This window comes from Sphaerulina musiva (genome assembly GCF_000320565.1).
Source record: "Sphaerulina musiva SO2202 unplaced genomic scaffold SEPMUscaffold_7, whole genome shotgun sequence".
NCBI classification, from domain to species: Eukaryota; Fungi; Ascomycota; class Dothideomycetes; order Mycosphaerellales; family Mycosphaerellaceae; genus Sphaerulina; species Sphaerulina musiva.
In genome coordinates this window covers 549,767-570,817 of record NW_016017389.1, presented here as the reverse complement: position 1 = coordinate 570,817, position 21,051 = coordinate 549,767, and the positions used below count along the sequence as shown (strand labels likewise).

At 51.8% G+C, this 21,051-nt stretch overlaps 8 protein-coding genes across 8 annotated transcripts; 4 read left to right on the top strand and 4 right to left on the bottom strand.

Moving 5' to 3' along the window:
- Positions 1-630: 630 nt before the first annotated feature.
- On the top strand, positions 631-2,257 carry SEPMUDRAFT_134374 (Glucosamine_iso-domain-containing protein; the record flags this gene model as incomplete). Its single annotated transcript, XM_016902636.1, has 3 exons — positions 631-636; positions 801-1,207; positions 1,279-2,257. The coding sequence occupies 3 exons, from the start codon at positions 631-633 to the stop codon at positions 1,925-1,927; spliced, it is 1,062 nt and encodes a 353-aa protein (XP_016759293.1). The 3' UTR covers positions 1,928-2,257.
- A 421-nt stretch (positions 2,258-2,678) lies between these two features.
- SEPMUDRAFT_134373 (autophagy protein) lies at positions 2,679-5,087 on the bottom strand (the record flags this gene model as incomplete). The annotated part of the gene is made up of 3 exons (XM_016902635.1): positions 2,679-3,067; positions 3,697-4,040; positions 4,109-5,087. The coding sequence occupies 3 exons, from the start codon at positions 5,085-5,087 to the stop codon at positions 2,777-2,779; spliced, it is 1,614 nt and encodes a 537-aa protein (XP_016759292.1). The 3' UTR covers positions 2,679-2,776.
- A 970-nt stretch (positions 5,088-6,057) lies between these two features.
- Positions 6,058-7,008, top strand: SEPMUDRAFT_150172 (WSC-domain-containing protein). The gene is made up of 2 exons (XM_016905999.1): positions 6,058-6,361; positions 6,414-7,008. The coding sequence occupies exons 1-2, from the start codon at positions 6,082-6,084 to the stop codon at positions 6,737-6,739; spliced, it is 606 nt and encodes a 201-aa protein (XP_016759291.1). The 5' UTR covers positions 6,058-6,081; the 3' UTR covers positions 6,740-7,008.
- Positions 7,009-8,409: 1,401 nt separating this feature from the next.
- SEPMUDRAFT_150171 (NAD(P)-binding protein) lies at positions 8,410-9,763 on the bottom strand. The gene is made up of 4 exons (XM_016905998.1): positions 9,536-9,763; positions 9,272-9,415; positions 8,985-9,201; positions 8,410-8,898 (listed from the first exon to the last, which is right to left on the bottom strand). The coding sequence occupies exons 1-4, from the start codon at positions 9,678-9,680 to the stop codon at positions 8,559-8,561; spliced, it is 846 nt and encodes a 281-aa protein (XP_016759290.1). The 5' UTR covers positions 9,681-9,763; the 3' UTR covers positions 8,410-8,558.
- A 338-nt stretch (positions 9,764-10,101) lies between these two features.
- On the top strand, positions 10,102-11,720 carry SEPMUDRAFT_68513 (NAD(P)-binding protein; the record flags this gene model as incomplete). The annotated part of the gene is made up of 1 exon (XM_016909826.1): positions 10,102-11,720. The coding sequence occupies one exon, from the start codon at positions 10,102-10,104 to the stop codon at positions 11,686-11,688; it is 1,587 nt and encodes a 528-aa protein (XP_016759289.1). The 3' UTR covers positions 11,689-11,720.
- Positions 11,721-12,180: 460 nt separating this feature from the next.
- Positions 12,181-12,765, top strand: SEPMUDRAFT_47773 (exonuclease family protein; the record flags this gene model as incomplete). Its single annotated transcript, XM_016909042.1, has 1 exon — positions 12,181-12,765. The coding sequence occupies one exon, from the start codon at positions 12,181-12,183 to the stop codon at positions 12,763-12,765; it is 585 nt and encodes a 194-aa protein (XP_016759288.1).
- SEPMUDRAFT_150169 (NRPS-like enzyme) lies at positions 12,354-17,689 on the bottom strand. The gene is made up of 3 exons (XM_016905997.1): positions 17,677-17,689; positions 17,528-17,603; positions 12,354-17,449 (listed from the first exon to the last, which is right to left on the bottom strand). The coding sequence occupies exons 2-3, from the start codon at positions 17,532-17,534 to the stop codon at positions 13,596-13,598; spliced, it is 3,861 nt and encodes a 1,286-aa protein (XP_016759287.1). The 5' UTR covers positions 17,535-17,603; positions 17,677-17,689; the 3' UTR covers positions 12,354-13,595.
- A 1,030-nt stretch (positions 17,690-18,719) lies between these two features.
- Positions 18,720-20,547, bottom strand: SEPMUDRAFT_150167 (mitochondrial chaperone BCS1). The gene is made up of 2 exons (XM_016905996.1): positions 19,610-20,547; positions 18,720-19,544 (listed from the first exon to the last, which is right to left on the bottom strand). Exons 1-2 carry the CDS (start codon positions 20,458-20,460, stop codon positions 18,920-18,922), a joined length of 1,476 nt encoding a protein of 491 aa, XP_016759286.1. The 5' UTR covers positions 20,461-20,547; the 3' UTR covers positions 18,720-18,919.
- Positions 20,548-21,051: the final 504 nt, after the last annotated feature.

Genomic DNA, 21,051 nt, shown 5'->3' with positions numbered 1-21,051 from the left:
CTCAGGCCACGCGACAAGGTCCACCAGATACAGAGTAGATGCATCATGATACACCCTATCGTACCTACATGGGAGGAACGTGTCATCGCATTGCCATCCGCTCTGTCCACTCCACTGCCACTGCACGACGAGGCTTGTCCGTGTGCTCCGACCCGATGCGGCCACCACGAGCGCCTGTCTCGCAAGAACAATGACTGCCTCGAGCGACAAGTACCGGTATAGGGTCTAGTTCTCGCTTCCTGCCAGAAGTACCACCAGGCTCGGCAATCGGGTGGCCGCGTTCGAGCACGTTGTTGCATCTGAATGTAACAGCTCTTGCCAGCAGGCCGGTCGAGCTTCCGCCCGCCAGCGGCAAGGTAAGGTAGAACTAAGGTACAGGCACAAGGTAAGCTGTAGCTGTAATGTGACGTGAATCGTGGAAAGGTGTCGCCATCCATACGATACGGACCAGGCAAGGCGACCGAGTATATTCCGCCTGACCACGACGCTCTTCCCAAGTGACCGTGGAAGAGGTTGCCACGCCTGAGTGTTGGTTGCACCTATTGTTTGTTGTTCCCTTGCAGATTGATACCTACCTGACGTCCCCTTCGAAAACGCAACATGTAAGTGGTTGCGCAGCACACGGCGGGCATGTGGGTGTCCAGAAGGCTAAATAAGGAGTATCAAGGCGACTCATCGTTCGAGACGACAAAGCTACGGCTTCGAGATACATTTCCGAGTATATTATTTGTAGGTGTTACACCCTCGATGTTGCACGCCAACACCACTGACTCCGGCATCGTGGTCCAGATCGCATCCAGTCCTTCCATCCGACTCCGGAGAAGCCATTCGTGCTTGGTCTGCCAACAGGATCATCGCCCGAGGGCATTTACAAGAATCTGGTCAACGCGCACAAAAAGGGCGAGATCTCCTTTCGAAATGTCATCACCTTCAACATGGACGAGTACGTGGGCATACAACGCGAACACCCGGAGTCGTATCACAGCTTCATGTACAAGCATTTCTTCAGCCACGTAGACATCGATCCCGCGAATATCAACATTCTGAATGGTAATGCTGAAGATTTGGAAGAGGAGTGCATTGCATATGAAGAGAAGATCCGACGTGCAGGAGGCATCGAGTTGTTTTTGGGCGGCATTGGGCCGGATGGGCACATTGCATTTAATGAGCCTGGCTCGAGCTTGCAGAGCAGGACCAGAGTCAAGACGTGAGTACAGCATCTGACAGGCTCTCTCACCTCCACTCCATCTCCACCCACTGACATTCAGACCCACATAGTCTTGCCTACGACACCATCATTGCCAATTCGCGCTTCTTCGACAACGATGTGGACCTGGTTCCCAAGATGGCCCTCACAGTAGGCATTCAGACCGTCCTGGATGCACGCGAAGTGGTCATCATCATTACCGGTGCACATAAGGCTCTTGCCCTCCAAAAGTGTATAGAAGGTGGTGTCAATCACATGTGGACGCTCTCCTCGCTCCAAATGCACCCTCACGCCATGATTGTCGTGGACGAAGATGCAACGCTGGAATTACAAGTCAAGACGGTGAAGTATTTCAAGTCTATCGAACAAGTTGCTGCTTCACAAGGCTTCGGACAATTCCTGACTTCAGAGGATGTCGTGCGGAAGAAGCGCGACTCGGTCCTGGAGAAACTCGACCATTCCCGAAGTCCTACTAATGCATCTTTCACCATTACACCCGAGGAGACGACTCCAATCAGCGATACTCCTGTCACTCTGGCTCCACCACCAGCAGCACCGCAAACAGAGATGGCCCGATCTGTGACGCCTGACCTGGTTCCCGATTCCATGCATAACCGACTCCCCAATCAACTCACCGCCAGCAAACTCGATGGATTGGAGGTGAAGGATCTGCAACTCGCGGCGATGCACGAGCGGGTGGACTCTGCTACAGCGGCTTAGTTGCTCTCTGTCAATTCCATCCTCTGAGCGAGAACCTAGAGTACTCTCTTGTCTAAGGTACCTTACATACCTAAGGTAGTACATTGGGGAATATGTAACAAACAGACATCAAATGTGCTACTACTGTACACTCGAAGAAGAAGAAGAAAAGACACATGGTCTACTCACTACATATACTGAGGTGTGAGGAAGAGCTGTGAGCTACAACATGGCTAGCTGGTGTTGGCCTAGCGTTGTCTTGGGTTCTAGGTACCGTAGCTTGGGAGGTACATGTACCTACATACCCGACTCAGCTACAACTTTTCTAATGGAAGCTTCAAGTTGTTGATCACTGTAACATTGTACAGGAGGCACCTAACGATATGACATGACATGTACCTCGTGCAAAAAGAAATAAAACAAAGACACATGTCAAGCGAATAGTACATGTACCGTTGTGGTGTGTCAATCGCCTTGTTGTTTCACACACATTGGACCTTTCTTCACACGCACCCACACACACACTACACCACTTTGTCGGGCCCGCTCGGAAATCCTTGCTGACATGCGGCGTGGCGGCTGACATGTGGCTTGAGAGTGTGTGTGTGTAATGTGGCAGTGGAGGTACCTAATGAAGGAGGTGATGATGAAGAAAACTATTGGCAATTTCTTATTTCTACTTGTCTTTTTCTTATTTTTTTTTGTTTCAAGGTTCATTTTTATATCGTACTCCCAACCATCTAGCACGCCGGATTTTTATGGGCTAAAGGGGCAAAAGAAATATGTATATGTCTACCGCAATCGTGTGAACTTAATCTTCCATGATACTAATAATCCCATCATTATGACTCGTCTTCTTTTTTCTAATTCTTACCAGGTACTATTCTTTCTCTTCTTCTTCTCTTCTTTGAGTAATCTCTCCCTTTCCAAAAAGTCCGCTTGTTCAACTCTCGATTGTTTGACATCGACGAAAAACAGCAAAAAGAGAAAACTCGCGAGACTGAGGGCGAAGAGGAAATAAAAGGGACTACTATTATTTCCCGTGTCGTCGATGATGGCCGAGGAGATGAAGGGGCCGATGAAGGAACTGGTTTTACCGATGATGGAGAAGAGGGAGAAGAAGAGGAATTCTTTGCCGCGGGGCGTGACTTCGGAGATCATCTGGATTGGGGAAAAGCAAGTTAGCGGAGACTTTTTCTTCTCGGATCGGAAAAAGTGGTGTGATTGGGTGCGGGGACGACGACGATAAGTGAAAGGAGGTAGGGGGAGCCATTTCCGAGTCTTTGGGTGGTGGTGGTTGGTGGTAGGCGGTAGGCGGTAGGTGTATGTCGCAAAGATCCGGGTCCGGGCCACGTTAAGCGCCACCTTTTTTTTATTGCATGACAGCGGAAAGGTGCAGATTGAAAAGCCGCTGTCTCAATTTAATTGCGCACGAGTATGGAGATTTCTCTTTTCGTTGGGCAAAGTGATGTGCTGGCGTCTGCGGCGAGCCGTTAACAAAAAGGCCACGCCACGCGTGTCTGGTCTGTACGACTCACCTAGTGCTTGATGAGAGCTCGAAACCCACATCATCTGTGAGGAGTCGGGAACAAACAGCTACCCATGTACATGTGGTAGAGCAGGGCGGAGTGGAGATGGCCAGGTGCGTTGACAGCGGATACGAACATGCGACAACGAATGTCGTCAGGCAACTTAAGGTATAGGTACTGTACCTTATGCCCTCCCGACATGATCATGGTTGCGGGAATGCGGGTGAGATGTGTCAAAGAGCAAAGGAAATGAAGACCTACCGTCTGCGAGTACGAGTACCATGGACAGACAAACAATCCATAAAATACTTGGTAAACCCACACTTCCCATTTGTGGTGGAAGCCGAAGCGCTGTGTCCAGATGCCGATCATGCCCCAACCATCGAGCAGAATGATGCCCACAGCGACTGCGTTGAACATGGTTTTGGTGGAGAGTTGGAAGCGCTTCTGCACAAACCAGAACGCGAGAATGCCCACGCCCTGAGCAGCAATGCCGACGATCAGGAGATAGGTGAGCTGCAGTGTATTGTAGGCCACAATTTCATTCTGCAGGGTAGCAATGACTGTTACGGTGGTATTGAGCGAGTCTCCGAGCAGGAAGTAGCCTACAGTAAAACTCATCATCAGCAGTTGTGTGCAATGGGAGAATAACACGAACAAACGCTCTCCTTACCGATCAGGTACATGAGACTCTGACGAAGCTGCCAGATTTGTGTCAGAGCACGGTACAGCTGCCAGAAGCCGGCAATCACAATATTCATGCCTGGATCTTGTCCTGGTCTCCGCTTCTCGAGGAAGAACCACGGCAAAGCAACCAGAATCCAGACACCGGACGCGAACGCGATGAGCACGCTGAGACCATAGTTGTTCTTGGCGACGCTGGCATTCACATCGAGGCCGAACATGATGCCCACAATGATGACCAGAATGAAAATCTCCACGACACTTTGCACGATGAATGCGACATTGCTCAGCTCATTCCGCTTCATGCTGTCGGCATGGTCATATTCATCTCGTGTGATCTCTCCGTCCTCATACTGTCGCGCTTTCTCTCTCGTCTCTGGCGTGTTTCGTGCCAGGCCAGGAAATGCGGCCGTCCAATACGTCAGGCATAATTGATACGCGATCAGTCCCACCACGTACAAGCCCAGTCCAATCTGCCAGTCGTCCACCGTGTGCACTCCCAGCCAGCCAAAGCCAATCCCCCAGGCAATGAGCGAGAGCACAATGAGGATGTTGGGACGAAAAGTGCCAAAGTCGGCGTACGATCCCAAGACCAGGAAGATGACAATTTGGATGGCGAAGCTGATGCCGTTGCAGAGCAAGATGACGGAATTTATGGTTCGGTTCGATCCCGCAAAGTGCACAATCTGGTTGTCCGGGCCTCCAATGGCTTCGGCATGCTGATAGAGCAAGTTTTGTGCAGCAGTGGGAGCGAAGTTGAACAGGGTCAGACCATTGTTGCCCATATAATACCCGTACCACGCCCAGATCTCCGTCTTGGTCGTCTCGTAGCGCACATCAAATTGATCGGGTGCGACCGGTCGATCTTCTTCTTCCATGAGCTCTCCATCGTCCTTGTATATGGCGCCCTTGATGGGGTCCTCCGCTGTGGCAGCGACTTGCGCCAGACCTGGGTCAGTAGAGGCCATGGCTAGGTGGCCAGACGTTCTCGGGACGGGACAGACAGAGATTGTGGATGTGAGGAAGATAGGGAGAAATACAGATAACTTTTTTTTTCTTCACTACCTTACCTGACAGAGTATGTTGGCCGGCCCCGCTTCAACCATAAGGTAGTTCTACATTACCTACTAGTGACCAACAACAGGGCGAGCCGGGTGGGCTGCAGACTGTTGTCGAGGGCGTAGAACAGCGCCGCCGAATAGCCGTCTTGCTGTGCTTCGACATGGCGATTATTGTGGCTATATGGTATTGCCGGTGGCTCTGGACTTGGCCACGAACAAGCCTTTTGCCTCTAGCACTAGTTCCAGTCTTATCTCGCCGAGGGAATCCTCTTGTACCAGGTACCTCCCACCTCCCGGAACTGTGCTCTCTCGTCGAACTCGCCATCATCCATCTGTCACATACCTTGGGATGTCTTTCTCTCTATCTCCAGTCAACAACGAAACAAGCATTGCGAGGACACGAAGGATGTGCAATATGGATGAGGCTCGATGAGGAACATTCTTCGGTACATACCAGGGACATGAGTACCTTGCTGTATGCTGACCAAATCATGTCCAACTGCGACATCACCAACTCCATTTGCAGCATACCGGTCACTACCTACCTGTACCTCCTGGATCTGTCGCATGGGAACAGCGTAGGTGGTAGGTGGTAGTGTATTTCTCAGGAGGAGCGGCCAGTAGTGCTTCCAGTGGATTCATTCACTCCACGTGCCTGACTCTGCCATGGAAATTCTCCGTGTGTGAAGGAGCTCACATGACGCAGTTGGTCTTCTTCAGGTTCTAATCCCTGCATCAGGCAGAAAGCGCGAATCCCTCCGCTTGTTCTTGCCACAGACCCACAACAACCTACTTACCTATTTCACTTCATGACAAAATCAACAACACCACTCACTCTACCAACACCACTCATACCTGCAAAGCAGTATCGCATTACCTGAAACATCTTCACACAAGCACGATGAGACTCTCACTCCTACTCCCATTCTTCGGCGTCGTGGCTGCGCAGACGGTGTCCCATCAAGGCTGCTACGGCTCTGCGGGCTCGCTCACCAGCCAGGGCACCTACATCTACCAATCGACTGGCTATTGCGCCGTCAAGTGCAAGAACAACGGCAAGGCTGTCATGGCTACTACCAACGGCACTGAGTGCTACTGCGGCGATGCATTGCCAGCAGCAAGTGACAAAGTGGAGGACTCGAAGTGCAACACGCCATGTGTCGGCTATCCAATGGATACATGTAAGATTGTAACAGCAGACTCGAGAGATCCATAAACTGACGGTTATTTCAGGTGGCGGAGCCGGCTTCTTCTCTGTGGCAACGTTGTCCGACGGCACTACCGGCGACGGCACTACCGGCAACGCAACTTCCGTTGCGACGACCGCATCAGCTTCAGCTGTCCCGCCGGTGATCGCAAACCCTGGAGTGAGCACTGCGGCCATGACTTCATCGGGTGCATCGATCGCATCGACCGCATCGACTACGTCGAGTGCATCGAGCGCATCGAAGGCATCGGCTTCATCGACTTCCACCACGGCAAGCTACACTGGCGCCGCCGCTCATGCTGTGGTTGGCAACGGAGCGCTCGCAATGGGCGCGCTGCTCGCCTTCCTGTAAACACATCTATGGGAAAGCGCAAAAGATGAAGCACGATGGTGAAGGAGACCCTTTGTGCGACTAGCGCCTGAGTTCTCAGCTTGGTACTTGGTGCCTTCTCCCCACTTCTGGGCACCGTCTGCTCTAGTGTACGGCGTCTATCCTACCGGGAGCGATTTCCCTACCATGAGCTCGACAAGGTAGCCATTGGCGGTCGAGAATCAAGCGCTTTGTTGGAGAAAGGTGACTAGAATACAGTCTATGAGAAATCGACAGGACAGAAATGCAACAGCTTTCCAAATTCGTCTTGATTTCTGTTGAGCGTAGATGATCAAATCATGTAACATTGAACATGCTGATATCCGTCAAAGCCACCGATTCCGCTCAAAAGCCCAATTTTCGCCACGCACAGCATTCCATACAAGAAAAGACATGAAGTTCCGACATCTTCCCAATCTATCCCGGCTCGCCTACCGTGTGACTTGGCTCAACTCCAATGCACACGCTTCCCATGTCCTCTCGGTCGTCTTCCCCGATCATTCCTAAGCAGCACAGCAATCTCGTCAGCCAAACATATGACTACATGTAACAAGCAAGAGAATACTAGGTATGAATTTTTCCCCCCTTTTTTTAAAAAAAAAGAAAAAAAAAAAAAGAACCAAAAAGAGAAAAGAGACACTCACATGCCCAACGCCTCCATCTCTCTCCCCACCCCCCACAAATAAATCGGCTCATGACATCTCGGACAACCCGCCTGCGTCCGATCCGCAGCAGCAGCAGCAGCACCCGAAGGTTGTTGTTGTTGATGTGATGGTAATGGTGGTAATGCTAACATCGGTGGTCTGCTCGTACGACTATGCGAAGCCCCCGCCAAAGGCGCTCGACCCGTATTCCGAATTCCATGTGCTCGACAACGTGGTGTGAAACCTCTTCCGGGGTTGTCGGGGCATCGGGTTTGGATGTTGCCGTTGTGCCCGCAGCGGCAGCGGATTTGGTGGATGAGGCACATTTTTTCGGGGTGGGGTTGGATGGGAGGGATGGGAGGGAGGGATGTGGTTGATTTTGGCGAGGGGTTGTTGGTGGACCAGAGTGTACGATATGGGTGGTGGATTGATTGGGTTGTGGTGTAGTTGAGGAGGAGGAGGAGGAGGTGGAGGAGGTGAAGGTGAAGGAGAAGGGGATGGGATTGATTGAATATATAGAGAGGGAGAGATATACACTACATAGTATTCTACACCGCATTATATACATTATGCAATATGTCCAACGCTCGATGCAACATGCCATATGGACAGTACAATATTGAAGGTACCTTACAGAGATCTTAAGATCATTTTCTTTCTTTCTTTCTGCTTCCCTACTTACCACATACTATACATATTTCTGATTTCGTGCGTGGCCAGAAAAAGCGTTGGTGAATAGTTAGGGGAGGGATGGGGGAGGCTTGTGCGACGCAAATCTTCTGGTGCCTGAACTTGAGAAGCTGAAGTGTATAGTTAATCTGTTATATAAGGCATGTCCGAGGAGACATATGTGATGATGGGAAGATGATGAGTCCAAACCTTAACCCGTGGGAGAAATGGCGTAGGTAAAGAGGGTGGCGAGACGCTGATATATGTATCTGGTCGTTGGTCTTGATCATATGAATAAGGTATAATGATAAGGTAAGTTAGGAGGTACCTTCTGGATTCGTGGTAAGCTCTGAGACAAACTGTGCAGATCTGCCTGCGTCACAGAGTAATGTCATGATGAGAGGCAGCCCGCCGCTGATTTTTACATATCCATTGTGGCACTGATGACAAAATTAACTTCTTTTCGAATAAAATACAATCCCCTGTCTCTAACAGTTGCGTCCACCAGTCACACTGATCGTCTGACCAGATACATAACTGAACAACGGACTGCACACCGCCATGACGGCCGCTGCGGCCTCGGTAGCAGAACCTGGTCTGCGAAGGGGAATATCCGCATATGCAGCCGCACTAGCACTGTCTTTTTGCTTTTGTGGGATTCCCAAAGCGATCTTCTCGCCATCTGCTGTTGTGACAAATGCTCCTTCTTCTTTGGCCGCCGTGAGTCGAGTTTGAATGTGGCCGAATGCGATTGTGTTGCATCGGACGCCGAATGATGGGCCCCATTCTTTGGCGATGGCTTTGGTGAGGCCTGTTACGCCGGCTTTGCTAGAGAAGTGGGTGAATACGAGTTAGTAACTATGCCAGACGCACGCTGGGAAGGGGGGAAGGGATGAAATCAGGGGGTTTCTTACGCGAATGCGTAGTTGGCCTGGCCGGCATTGCCATGGATTCCCGAGGTGGAGGAGATGTTGACGATGCTACGTGGTTCGCCGTCCTTGACACGGAAGTAGGGAGCGGCGGTTCGGATGAGCTTGAAGGGAGCTGTTCCGTGCAAGGCCACGATGGTATCCCATTGCTTGTCGGTCGTCTTATGGATGACTCCGTCCCATGTGAAGCCCGCGTTGTTTACTGGTGTGCCGGGTCAGGACTCTTTAGCTACACCCTCTTGTGAGGTGGGATGATTCGCGACCCTTCATACCGATGATGTGAATTTTACCACCCCCAAACTCTGCAGCCTTCTTCACCAGATCCTTGATGTATTGGTCGTTCAGGATATCGCCTGGGACGTTGATGGCCTTGCCGCCGCTCTTGTTGATCTCATCGGCTACCGCTTGGCCCTTCTCTATGCGACCCAGTCAGTTTCCGCCTCTACTCCTCTTGCTTCTCCTTCTTCTTCTTCTTCTTCTCCTCCTCCTCCCCTTCCCCCATCACCACGCATTGATGTATCCTGTCTCCCACTTACTGCCATCGATATCGGATACAACGACGTTGGCACCCTCGTTCGCAAACAGTCTCGCTGCTTCAGCTCCAATGCCCTGCCCGGAGCCTGTGATGATGGCAGTCTGGCCGGCAAACATGCCACTGGGGTAGTTGAGCTTCGCAGGCATGGTGAAGATGGCAGGGTGTGTAATATGCAGGACAGCTCGATGAAGGAAGAGATGTTTGTGTGTGTGAGAGAGATAGTCACTTACATAGCAGCCTACAGTGGTACATATATTTCGATGGCATGCTTCGGTACACTGGGCTCATGGCACCGGCAAATAATGACAGAGAACCGAGGTCAAAGGAGCTACGAGCAGGGTAGAACTATTTGCCTGGGAATGTTTCACGACACGACTTGAGCCTGAGGCACTCACTAACTTGGATATAGCCTCTCGAGGTCATTAGGTGATTAGGTCTTAGCAGATTGTTGGCCGTTTAGCCGGCTCAGGCTGACATATATGTTGGCCGGTATTCGTTCAGCTCTCTCGAGCCCATGGACGACATATTCACAAGCTCAACAACATCTATCATACAATGGCGCCTCTGATGAACGACGATAGGCGCGAAGAACAGTGCCCGACAGCGCCTGCGGCATCCGATAATAATACATCGAAACCACGACTCCTCATTATTGGCGCTGGTTCGCGCGGCAATGCTTATGCTCGAGCGACAGTCGATTCAGGTTTGGGAATAGTGGCTGCTGTAGCCGAGCCTGTTCAGTTCAAGCGCAGACTCCTCGGATCACGATATATTTGGCCCTCTAATGATCCCACTCCAGAGCAAGAATTCAGCGACTGGAAGCAGTATATCAAGTATGAACAACAACGACGCAAAGACGAGGCTGCTGGTGTTCCTGTACCACCCGGCGTCGACGGCGTCTTTGTGTGCGTACACGATGAGCATCACATCGATGTCCTGATGGCAATTGCTCCCTTGGGTTTGCACATTATGGCGGAAAAGCCACTGGCTACCACTCTAGCAGACTGCTTGCGGATTGAAAAGTCCATAAGAGCTGCTACAAATGACCGTATTTTTGCCATCGGCCATGTCTTGAGATACTCGCCACACAACATGCTTCTCCGACATCTCGTTCGCGAGAAGCAGGTCATTGGCGACATCCTATCGATTGAACACACGGAGCCTGTGGGGTGGTGGCACTTTTCCCATTCATACGTGCGCGGTCATTGGAGAAAAGAGTCCACCACTGCGCCTAGTCTGCTGACCAAAAGCTGCCACGACATTGACTTCATCCTGTGGATGCTCTGCTCGCCCCTATCCGGAAGCAAAGAGCCAGCTCATCTTCCTGCCCGACTCAGTTCCGTTGGCTCTCTGAAGCAATACCGACGTGCACAGAAGCCAAAGGAAGCTGGAGATGCCACCAATTGCGTTTCCTGCCCTATCAGCAATACATGCAAGTACTCTGCAACTCGCATCTACCACGAGAAGCATCTGGCGAAAGGAAATGCCAAGTGGCCCGTCGAGATTGCGAATCCCGAGACTGAGCACATTCTCGAAACGCAAGGACCAGAACAAGCCAAAGCAGCTCTACTGCAGACTCTCTCTGAAGACTACGACGCAAAAACAACGCCTGTGCCCCAAATCGAAGGCAGATCCTGGTACGGCAGATGCGTATGGGAAAGCGACAACGATGTCTGCGACGACCAATACGTAACCATCGAATGGGATGACGACGACGACGACCAATCTTCCAATCTGAGAGCAAAAACCGCTTCCTTCCACATGATTGCCCAAACACTCTCCCAATGCGAACGACGCGGTCGCATCTATGGCACATCGGGCGAGATTTCCTACAACAGCAAAACCATCACACTGCACAATTTCAACGACGATACCACCCACGTCTATCATCCCGAAGTCCCCCAAAACTCGCACCATGGCGGCGGAGACCATGGTTTGACGCAACAGTTTCTCAAAGCGATTGCGGCGAGCAACAGTGGCGAGATGAGTGTTCATGCGGCGCAGGTGGAATTTCTGGGATGTACCATGGAAGAGATTATCAGGTCGCATGCAGCAGTTTTCGCGGCGGAGGAGGCTAGGAGGGAACGGAAGGTGGTGGATTGGCGGGAGTGGTGGCAGAGAAATGTCGTCGATGTCGAGTCTATATGTACTTGAGCGTGTTTGTTAGAGCATCTGTATAAGGCAACAAGAGAGATGAGGTTCACGCGCCGCTTCACTTTACTTCATTCTCTCAGACTGCTTCCACTTTGATACATCGCACCCTGCATCAGGCCTTGCGTAAGGCCTCTGACAATCCGAAGGAGGAAACTAGAATTATAACAGTTACCGTTCGTCGTATATAAGCACGTCTGGCATAGTGAGCAACAAGCCCAAGCATTGACAATGCTGCAGAAGACGTGTAGAGGCTCTGTTTCGACGTACATGAATAATTAATTACACAGTATATGGGATGACGATATGTACGCAACAAAGGTTGAGATGGAGAGTTTACTCCGTCGTCATTATTCACTCCGACTTGTAGCTTCAACCTCCGACCCGAGAATCCTTACCAGATTTTATCGCACTTCCTCTGCTTCCACTTCCATCCACACAACCATCTCAGCACCAGCACCAGCAACATCCGAACCTCCCACCCTCCCTTTCACCATGCCCGAAACACGCTCCAAAGAAAATCTCGTATGGATAGACTGCGAAATGACAGGACTAGACATTGAAAAAGACACCATCATGTCCCTCGCCTGCTTCATAACCGACTACCAACTCAACCTCCTCGACCCAACCGGCTACGAAGCCATAATCCACCATTCCCCCTCCCAGCTCTCCGCCATGGGAGAATGGTGTACCTCCCACCACGGCTCCTCAGGTCTCACACAACAATGCCTCACCTCCAGCACAACAGCAGCCACAGCAGCCTCCGAACTCCTCGCATACATTCAAAAATTCTGTCCGGAGCGCAAACGAGCGTTATTAGCAGGAAATACGGTCCATGCGGATAAAATGTTTCTGAGCCAGGAGCCTTGGAGACAAGTGGTCAAGTGGTTACATCATCGAATTTATGATGTGAGTGCGATTAAAGAAGCTGCGAGAAGATTTGCGGATGTGGAAGTTTTGAAGACGAGTCCCATGAAAAAGGGTTTGCATGAGGCTAAAGCGGATATTTTGGAGAGTATTGAGGAGGCGAAGTGGCAGAGAGATGTCTTTTTTAAAGGCAAGGAGGTTGGTGGGACGTGACTTTTATTATCAGATGCTGCAGAAGCGGTAGATGCAGTTGGGGTGGTGGAGCAGCAACGGCAACAGCAACACCAACACCAACATTACTGGAACGGCTATAAATGGATCAAAAAAATCCGCGACCCGAGAAAAACATTCTCCACCCTCGCATGCGGGAATCGCAGTAGCAGAATCTTTCCCTGCCCACAACGAAGACTCTACTATACACACAACCCCCCAACCAACTGGATCCATTTCGCACGCGCAATGAAGCGGACTCGACTCCCCTGGCGGATATGAAGGTTGAGATGTTCAAAATCAACCACATCTCAACGAGGCGGACTCGACTTCCCTGGCGGATATGAAGGTTTAAGATGTTGATTTCAAAACCATCTCAAGGGATTGTTTGCGAGCGGAATGGCGAGTGAGGGATGATAGCCTAGCCTAGCCTAGCCATTGGCCGAGTCTGGGCGGAGAGAGTAGCAATGCGCAGCAGTATGCATGTTTTGGAGAAATAATGGCTGTGCTGTGCTGCGCTGGCTGGATTCAGAGGGGTTAGGAAGGGTTTTGCGGGTTTTGAGTGAAGAAGAGGAAGTGAGTGAGTGGCTGATACCTAGATTGCGGGGTGTGAGTGACTGGACCTAGTCAGATCACGAGGTATTGCGATATGGCGATCATATTGTTAATAGTGAGATGAGAGAGAATGATCTCTGACTCATATACATATGACCTCGTCGAATTCTTTGCCAAATATTAATGAATACCAAAAGGTATACTCACCAGACACCTCCGCAATGCAATTTTTTCCCATCTCTCTCTTCTCTTCTTCTCTCTCTTCTCACATCTCTTCTCTAAATCGGCTCATCCCTCGGCTCAATCAAAATCTCATTCACAGCAACATAATCCGGCTGCTTCAACCCAAACACAATGGCATTCGCCACATCAACCGGATCCAAAATCTTCGCCCCACTCGGCTGCCCAAATTTTTGAATCGCTTCCGCATCCGTCGACATGCCCAATAAATCCGTTTGAGTATTTCCCGGTTGGACAGACGTGACTCGTAAGCCTTTGCCCGCAGTTTCCAAACGGAGAGATTGCAGAGTGGCTTCGACGAAAAATTTGCTGGCAGAATACACGCCCAAGCCGGGAAAGACTTTGCGGCCGGCGTCGGAGGAAATGGCGACGATGTGACCTGTGCCGCGATCGAGCATGCTGGGGACGGAGGCGGAGAGGCAGTGGAGGAGACCTTTGCAGTTGACGTCGACGGTGGTGTTCCATTCTTGCATTTGGACGTTGGCCATCATGGTGAAGTACATGACGCCGGCGCAGGAGACGAGAATGTCGACGGGTCCGAGTTCTTTTTCGGCCGTTTTGAAGAGGTCGTCTACTTGTGCTTTGTCGGTGACATCGGTTTGCTTGATGATGACTTTGCCTTCTCGGACGACTAGGCGGCGCTTGAGGTTCTCGAGGGCTGCTGTACGTCGTGCGGCGAGGACGAGATGGCATCCTTCGACTGCGAGAGCGGATGCTACAGCAGCACCAATACCGGATGAAGCGCCTGTGATGACTGCCACTCGCCCCGTCAGGATGCTCTTGCGAACGGAGAGGGCTGATCCGCCAGGAGCGCTGTTCCGGAGAGGTGCTTGGTTCATCCAACCTCGTGCAAACCAATGTCGAGCATACGTCTCGAGGAGCACGCTGTCCACCTTGGGCCGCTCCACAATAGCACGATAGGGTCTCGTTTGAGCATTGTTGAGTACGACAATGTCGCGCAGGAAGCCAACACTCGGCATTCCGCTCCGCATGATGTCGACAGTGAAGGCTCCATCGCCACCCTTGGCAGATCCTCTCTTCTCGGTCCACAAGTTCACCCACTCGTCAAAGTCCATTGGCTCAGTGGGATAGCCCAGCTCGGCGAAGTGCTCGAACACGGTCTTGGTCTCGATGGGATCGGGGTCACCGAGATGGAAGACCAGCTGTTTCGCGTGTGTCTGGTTCCCGAGGTGGACAATGGCTTTGCTGACGAAGTCGACTGGTGTCATTTCTGCCCGCCAGCCTTGAACATTCGGATAGAACCCGAGGTGAATGGACTCGACGAACAATGCAGTGAGGAGATCCCATGCATTGGCTGCACCAGTCATGCTATGCCCAGAGATGGTTCCAGCGCGCAAGATCCTCACAGGAAGACCACGACGCCCTGCCTCGAGTACGAGCTGTTCAGCAGCCCACTTCGTTTGACCATAGCCATCGGGGATTTTCTCAGGAACAGCGTCGACGTACAACATGGCATCTTCAGGCCAGCCGTGCCCCGACTCAGACGGTGGCAAGACTCCGTTGGTCGATACATACTGCACTGTGGCGCCTCCCAGACACGCTAGGCGGAGAATCTCTTTCGTGCCATCCACATTGCTGCCCCGTAGCGCGGCGTATGGGTACACCAGATTGACCTGAGCAGCAGCGTGAACGATGACCTGCACTCTCTCTCCAAGGTCATTAAACTTTTCTGGCGAGAGACCGAGTCGCTTCCGGGGCAAATCACCAGGCAACACCTCCACACGCTCCATGATGGAGTCGCTCCATAGCCCCAGATCGATGAGATTCTTGCGTAGTCTGGCAGTACAGCTTGGCTTGTCTTCTTCCAGCGCGTCTGGCGATCGCACCAAACAGATAATCTTGGCCGATGTGCTCTCTAGAAGTTCGTTGAGCAGGAATGCGCCCAAAAACCCAGTCGATCCGGTGAGCAATACAGTCTTCGCATCCTTGAGAGAGCATATCTTGGCATTGTTGGGCTCAATGTCGCGATCCAGGTAAGAGTCTTTTCGTAATGCAGCAGGTAAGTCTGATTGTACTGCAGCGATTGTGCCATCTCGTACTTCGCGAACCGTGAGCAAGTGACTTTCGAGCGTAGGCGGATCGGCTAATCGTCCTACTGGCATACGGAACCCAAATCGTCGGGATAGTTTCGCAGCCAGGGCGGCGAGTGATAGAGAGTGGCCACCAAGGTCGAAAAAGCTGTCTTCTGGCTTGAGCGATTTTTGAGAGACGCCCAAGGTTGCCGCCCAGATTTCTGCTACATCTTCGATACTGATTGGGTCTTTGGCAGGCTTTTCGCCATTGGCTGCCTTGGCAGGAATCGGAGATGGTAAGCTCTTCAAGTCGATCTTGCCCGATACACTGTGTGTGGGCAGCTCGTTGAGCGCAACCCATAGTGTAGGAATCATATATTGCGCGAGATAAGGTGCAACGATCTTTCGTGCAGCAGAGCTGTGGTTACTCTCATCAACTTCCACAAACGCGCGCTCACTCGTGGCCTCCTCGTCCTTAACGAAATATGCCACGAGTTGTCGCTCCAAACCCTCTCCATATGCAGTGACTACGCATTGCCTCACACCCAAATACTTGGTAATAGTGTCCTCAACTTTGGCCGGCACAACGGAGTAGCCTCGAAGCTTGATCATAGTTCCAGTACGTCCGGTGATCTCCAGAAGCCCGTTCGTGTGCAGGATTGCGAGATCTCCGGTCCTATACATGCGTGCATCAGGGTTGCTGCTGTTGTATGGGTCTGGTAGGAATGCTGCAGCAGTACTCTCAGGGCGGTTCAGATAGCCTCGAGCGAGCAGAGATCCGCCAACATAGAGCTCACCGCTCTTCCCAGGTTCGACCTCCTTGCCGTCCTCGTCCAACAAGTGAATGAAGTCGGGCTCCATTGGTTTGCCGACCGGACAGTTCAACATGTCATCGTTGATCATTTCTCCAATGTCACCACAAGCGATCTCGTGTGTTTCGCAAGCACTATAACAGTTGAGCAATCGCACTTTGGGCATCGCTTTCAGGGCTCTACGAGCTAGATCTGTCGTCACAACCTCTCCATTGAGCCACAACGAACGTAAACCTGACAGCCTGGAGCCGATATCAGGAAATCGGGCAAGAACAGCAGCCAAAAGGGTTGGTGTCATCAGCGTTTCGGTGATCTTCTTGGCCACTAACAGCTGCACTAGTGCTTGCGGGTCATAGCTGACTTCGTCCGGCACTGTCACGACTGTAGCACCGCGTAGCAATGGTCTGAAGATTTCCCATACGAAGAACACATTACAAGCCACACGTTCGCCGGGCTGGACGTCTGATATGCCAAATCGAAGATTGTAGGATAGCACAGAAGCACGATGCGGATTCGCGATGCCCTTTGGCTTTCCAGTAGTTCCAGATGAATATGCAACGAATGCCAATTTCTCCAGGTCGCTGGGGTCTGAGACATTGTCGTCCTGCTCGACGTGACCATTCGTCAAACCTTCTCGCTCTTCATCAAGCACGATAAGAGGGATCTCGGGCTTGATCTTGCCGGTCTCGGATTCGTTCAGGATGACCACGGTGGGAGCAGCGTCTTCAATGACATCCGCGAGAAGGTCTGGGGGATAAGCGAGTTCCAGCACAAGATATGCCCCTCCAGCTTTGAGAGCAGCAAGACAGGCGATCACGTAGTCAGCACTTCTTGGTAGTAGCACACCCACGAGGCTATCTCGTTTCACTCCATGGAGGCGTAGTCTTCTGGCAAGGTCGTTGACCTTTGTTGCAAGTTCCGAATACGTGTATGTTGCCTTTTCATCCTCGAGAGCAACAGCGTGGGGAGATATCTGGACTTGCTTGTCGAAGAGGGCAGACAGGTCCTTGGTCGTGTCGATGACTGTCATTTTTAGTGTGGCTGCATCTGAGTGTATGTGAAGAGATCTGGTATTGGTCAAGAAGTTTTATTTAACCTCAGGCCCATCGGTTGGGAAAGTCTCACCCGCCATGCAAGGTGCGCGACGAGCCGCACAAGAAACGTCACAATCAAGATACTACTTCTTCTTCTAGTAAGGTACCTTTAGGCAATTGTATGGTCATTAGGTACCTCAGGTATGTACGGGGTGGGCTCTGGCCTCCTCACTGACCTACCGATACAGACTGGTGTTCATATAACGGGATGGTGTGGTATGCAGGAAGAGGAGTGGGACGCTGGCTGCAGATGTGCTGTGAGATGACCGACAAGGGAAGGGCAATTCAGCCATATCAAGATATTATTGTCGCTGCCACCACACAATGAAAGTTTCGCACAGTGCGAGCGGTATTTTCCTTGGTTCAGTGACCTCACCGCCGGGCGACAGACAGGTTTGCGTCGAGTAGCGCGGTTGGTCTTGCCAGGCTAATCCACACTGCTGTCCCAGGTGAGCAGCCGATTGGTGATAGGCGAAGACATGGGAGCCAGAGAACTATTCTCTTTCGAGCGAGGCAGGCCGAGGGCGGAGAGACGTGCCAAATGGCCGCAAGTACCACCTACAGACACCAACCTGACCGAGTTCTGGGTAGTTTCAATGTACACCTCATGCAGACATGTGCTGGCTCATACATTGTGTTATCATCAATTACCAACACTTGGTGTAGCTGGCCAGTCAACTTGCAAGTTCTGGCTTGCTCTTGGACCCTTGGCCTCGATGTCGTGCTCGGAGCTGCAGATGATGAGATGACAGCACCCTGAGAGCTCATGCCATATCGGCTCTGTAGCATTATTATTATCAGGTATTACTTGCTGGCAGATTCTGCCGATGCAGAAGGCATGAGCTTGACTGCGATATATTTGAGCTGCCGGGTGTGTTGCTCGTTGTTTGATGGAGTACCAGGGCCTCGAGAAGCGCCAAAGACTGTTTCTCAGGCGTCGGGGGACACATGGCTGTGGAAGAGAGTAGTAGGGCATGCTAGGGGGGAACCTCCCGAAGAGTGAGGTTCTGGTTGACTGCCCAATTACCTGCCAGACGAGGAAGAAGGCAAAGAGGATGAAAATGGGAGAGATTTAGAAGAAAAAGGACTCAAGGGGTGCAGTCTTCAAGCTGAGATCTATGATCGCCACATATACACACGTGATGTGAGCATGCCCGCAGAAGTGACAACTGACAGGCGACCATGGTTTTATTACATCTATTAATGACGAGGATGTGCTTTGGGTAGGTAACAATGTGATTTTACCTGAAGACACTGTACACATTGTACATTGCCTGTCTCATGGTATGAACTACATGCACTCCAGAGCTGCTGTGTCATCACACTCTCACCTTGCATGAAGCATATGCTCTTGCAGTATGCGCAACGACATCATTGCGTAGTCAAGATACATGTAGTAATAGTGACAAGATAGGCAGGTAACTCATCCTTCTGCTGCTGCTGCAGCAGCAGACTGTTGACCAGGTCGGAGCACCGCGAGCTGATCGAGGAGCGAGATTGCACCTTCCACGTCGTCCTTATTGTACAGGAATAGGCCTTGCAACGCAGCAGTGCTGACATTGCCAATCAGATCTAAGCTCTTCGACTTTTGTAGGAATCTTGTCCGCGCCACACCATCCGGATCCTTGTCAGCATAGAATCGATCCCATAATCTCGCCATCTGCCACTCAGTGGCATGACCGAGATGAAGAGTCATGTCAACTCTCCCAGGTCTGATCAGAGCATCGTCCAGACGATCGATGTGGTTGGTCGTCATCAGAATAATTCGCTCTTCGGCACTGGCCACGCCATCCAGAGCGTTCAGAAGTCCTGAGTACGTGACATTTGCGCCAGTATAGCCGTCTCCCTCCACTTGTCGACGATTCGCAAACGCGGCATCTGCATCTTCGAGCAGGACCAAAGTGCGAGCAGGAACGTTCAAAAGGAGATGATTCAACTTGTCATCGGTAAGACCACGCTGGCTGAGACTCAGCATGGCGATGTTGAAGTCCAGTTTACCTGCAAGGGCTTGGACAAATGAAGTTTTGCCAGTACCTGGCGGGCCATATCTGGGATCACTATTAGTTCTGATAGTATGCTGTAAGAATCATTTGCAAAACATGGCAGAGCATACAGAAGATAACCTCGGCGATATGGAATGCCACGATCAAGGTACCATGTGCGAGCATGCAAGAACTCCTGCACATCATTCAGGATGCGTTCAGATAGTCCCTCTTCCAAGACGACGGAATCGAAGGGCCGCCGCCGCTTGGGCTGACCAGATTCCTCCCAGCCCATGTTACGAGTGGTGTAGACGACAGTCTTGCCTTCGGTCCTCTGCATTGCCATTGCCTGTGCTTCGCGGAATATATCCTCAAAGATATGGCGATAGGCATACAGAGTAGTCAGCTTGACCGTCTCGAATGGCTGACCGGTGTTGTCGAAGCTCCGGCCGACACGCTCCCGGTTCACAGCGATGAAAGCATTCTTGTAGCGCAGGATGTGCCTGCCGTGTCCTGGAACCAAGGCGAAGGCGGTCTGCACTGAGCCGCCCGCAGTCTTGATGACATCCGTGTTGATTTGGAGATGGTGCAGTCCCGGGGTGAAACGTTGAATGAGTCGTTCCAGCGCACCCGATTGTTTGCCATTGGGCGGGAGAGCAAGTTGGTTCTGATAATGGCTCGTCATCCAGTCCAGGACCCACGGATACGACTTGTCATGTCTTGTGATTTCGAGGTCCACCAGCATACGATGCCGCAGCACGTCGCCGGCTCTCCTCAGGCCTTGCGATCCATATCTCAGAGCGGCTCCCAGACCAGCAAGGCCAAAACCTGCGGTGAAGAAGGGGTTGCTCAGCAGCTGCGACCATACTGAGGCATCGGCGGTGCCAGTACCAACGTCGGCAAGCTGTTTGAGGGCATCCTGTCTGGCGGCATGGGCATCAGCTATGGGTGGCGTGGCTGAGCTCGATCCATGTTGATCCATTCAGAGGCGACCAGTGGCGGCGACGGCGGCGGTGACGGTAACAACGGCGGCAGGCAACATCCGTGGGCGCGTCGAGGTCGGAACAAGTGGAGAACAAGTGCAAAGTTGAAGTTGATATGAAGCAGTTCTCTCCATCAGACGCGCGCGAGACAAGCGATGGCCGCTGCCCGCTGCCCGCTGCCGCCCCGCCCCGCCCCTCCCGTTTTCCCCATTAATCCCTGGGCGGGACCTGGCGCCTGGCGCGAAAGGCTCCACAGTATTTACATGTAAGGTACCTTATCTCTCTCTCCCTCATCATGGGCATGGCTTCCTCTCGTGGATAAGATGGTGGTAGGAGGGAGGGAGGTACCTGTAAGAAAGAGAGAGAAACACCCACACCCACACACCCACACTCTCTCTCTTTCTCTCTCACACACACGCACACACACACACACACATTCACCCACACACCAACACCCATCCACTCCACAACAACAACTACATCACAATGGCGACTCTCATGACGGACCCGCAAATCACGGTCGACAAGTCTTATTTCGACGCCTTACTGCGCAGGTAAGCATGGCATGCATATCCCCAGCCGTTCGCCCA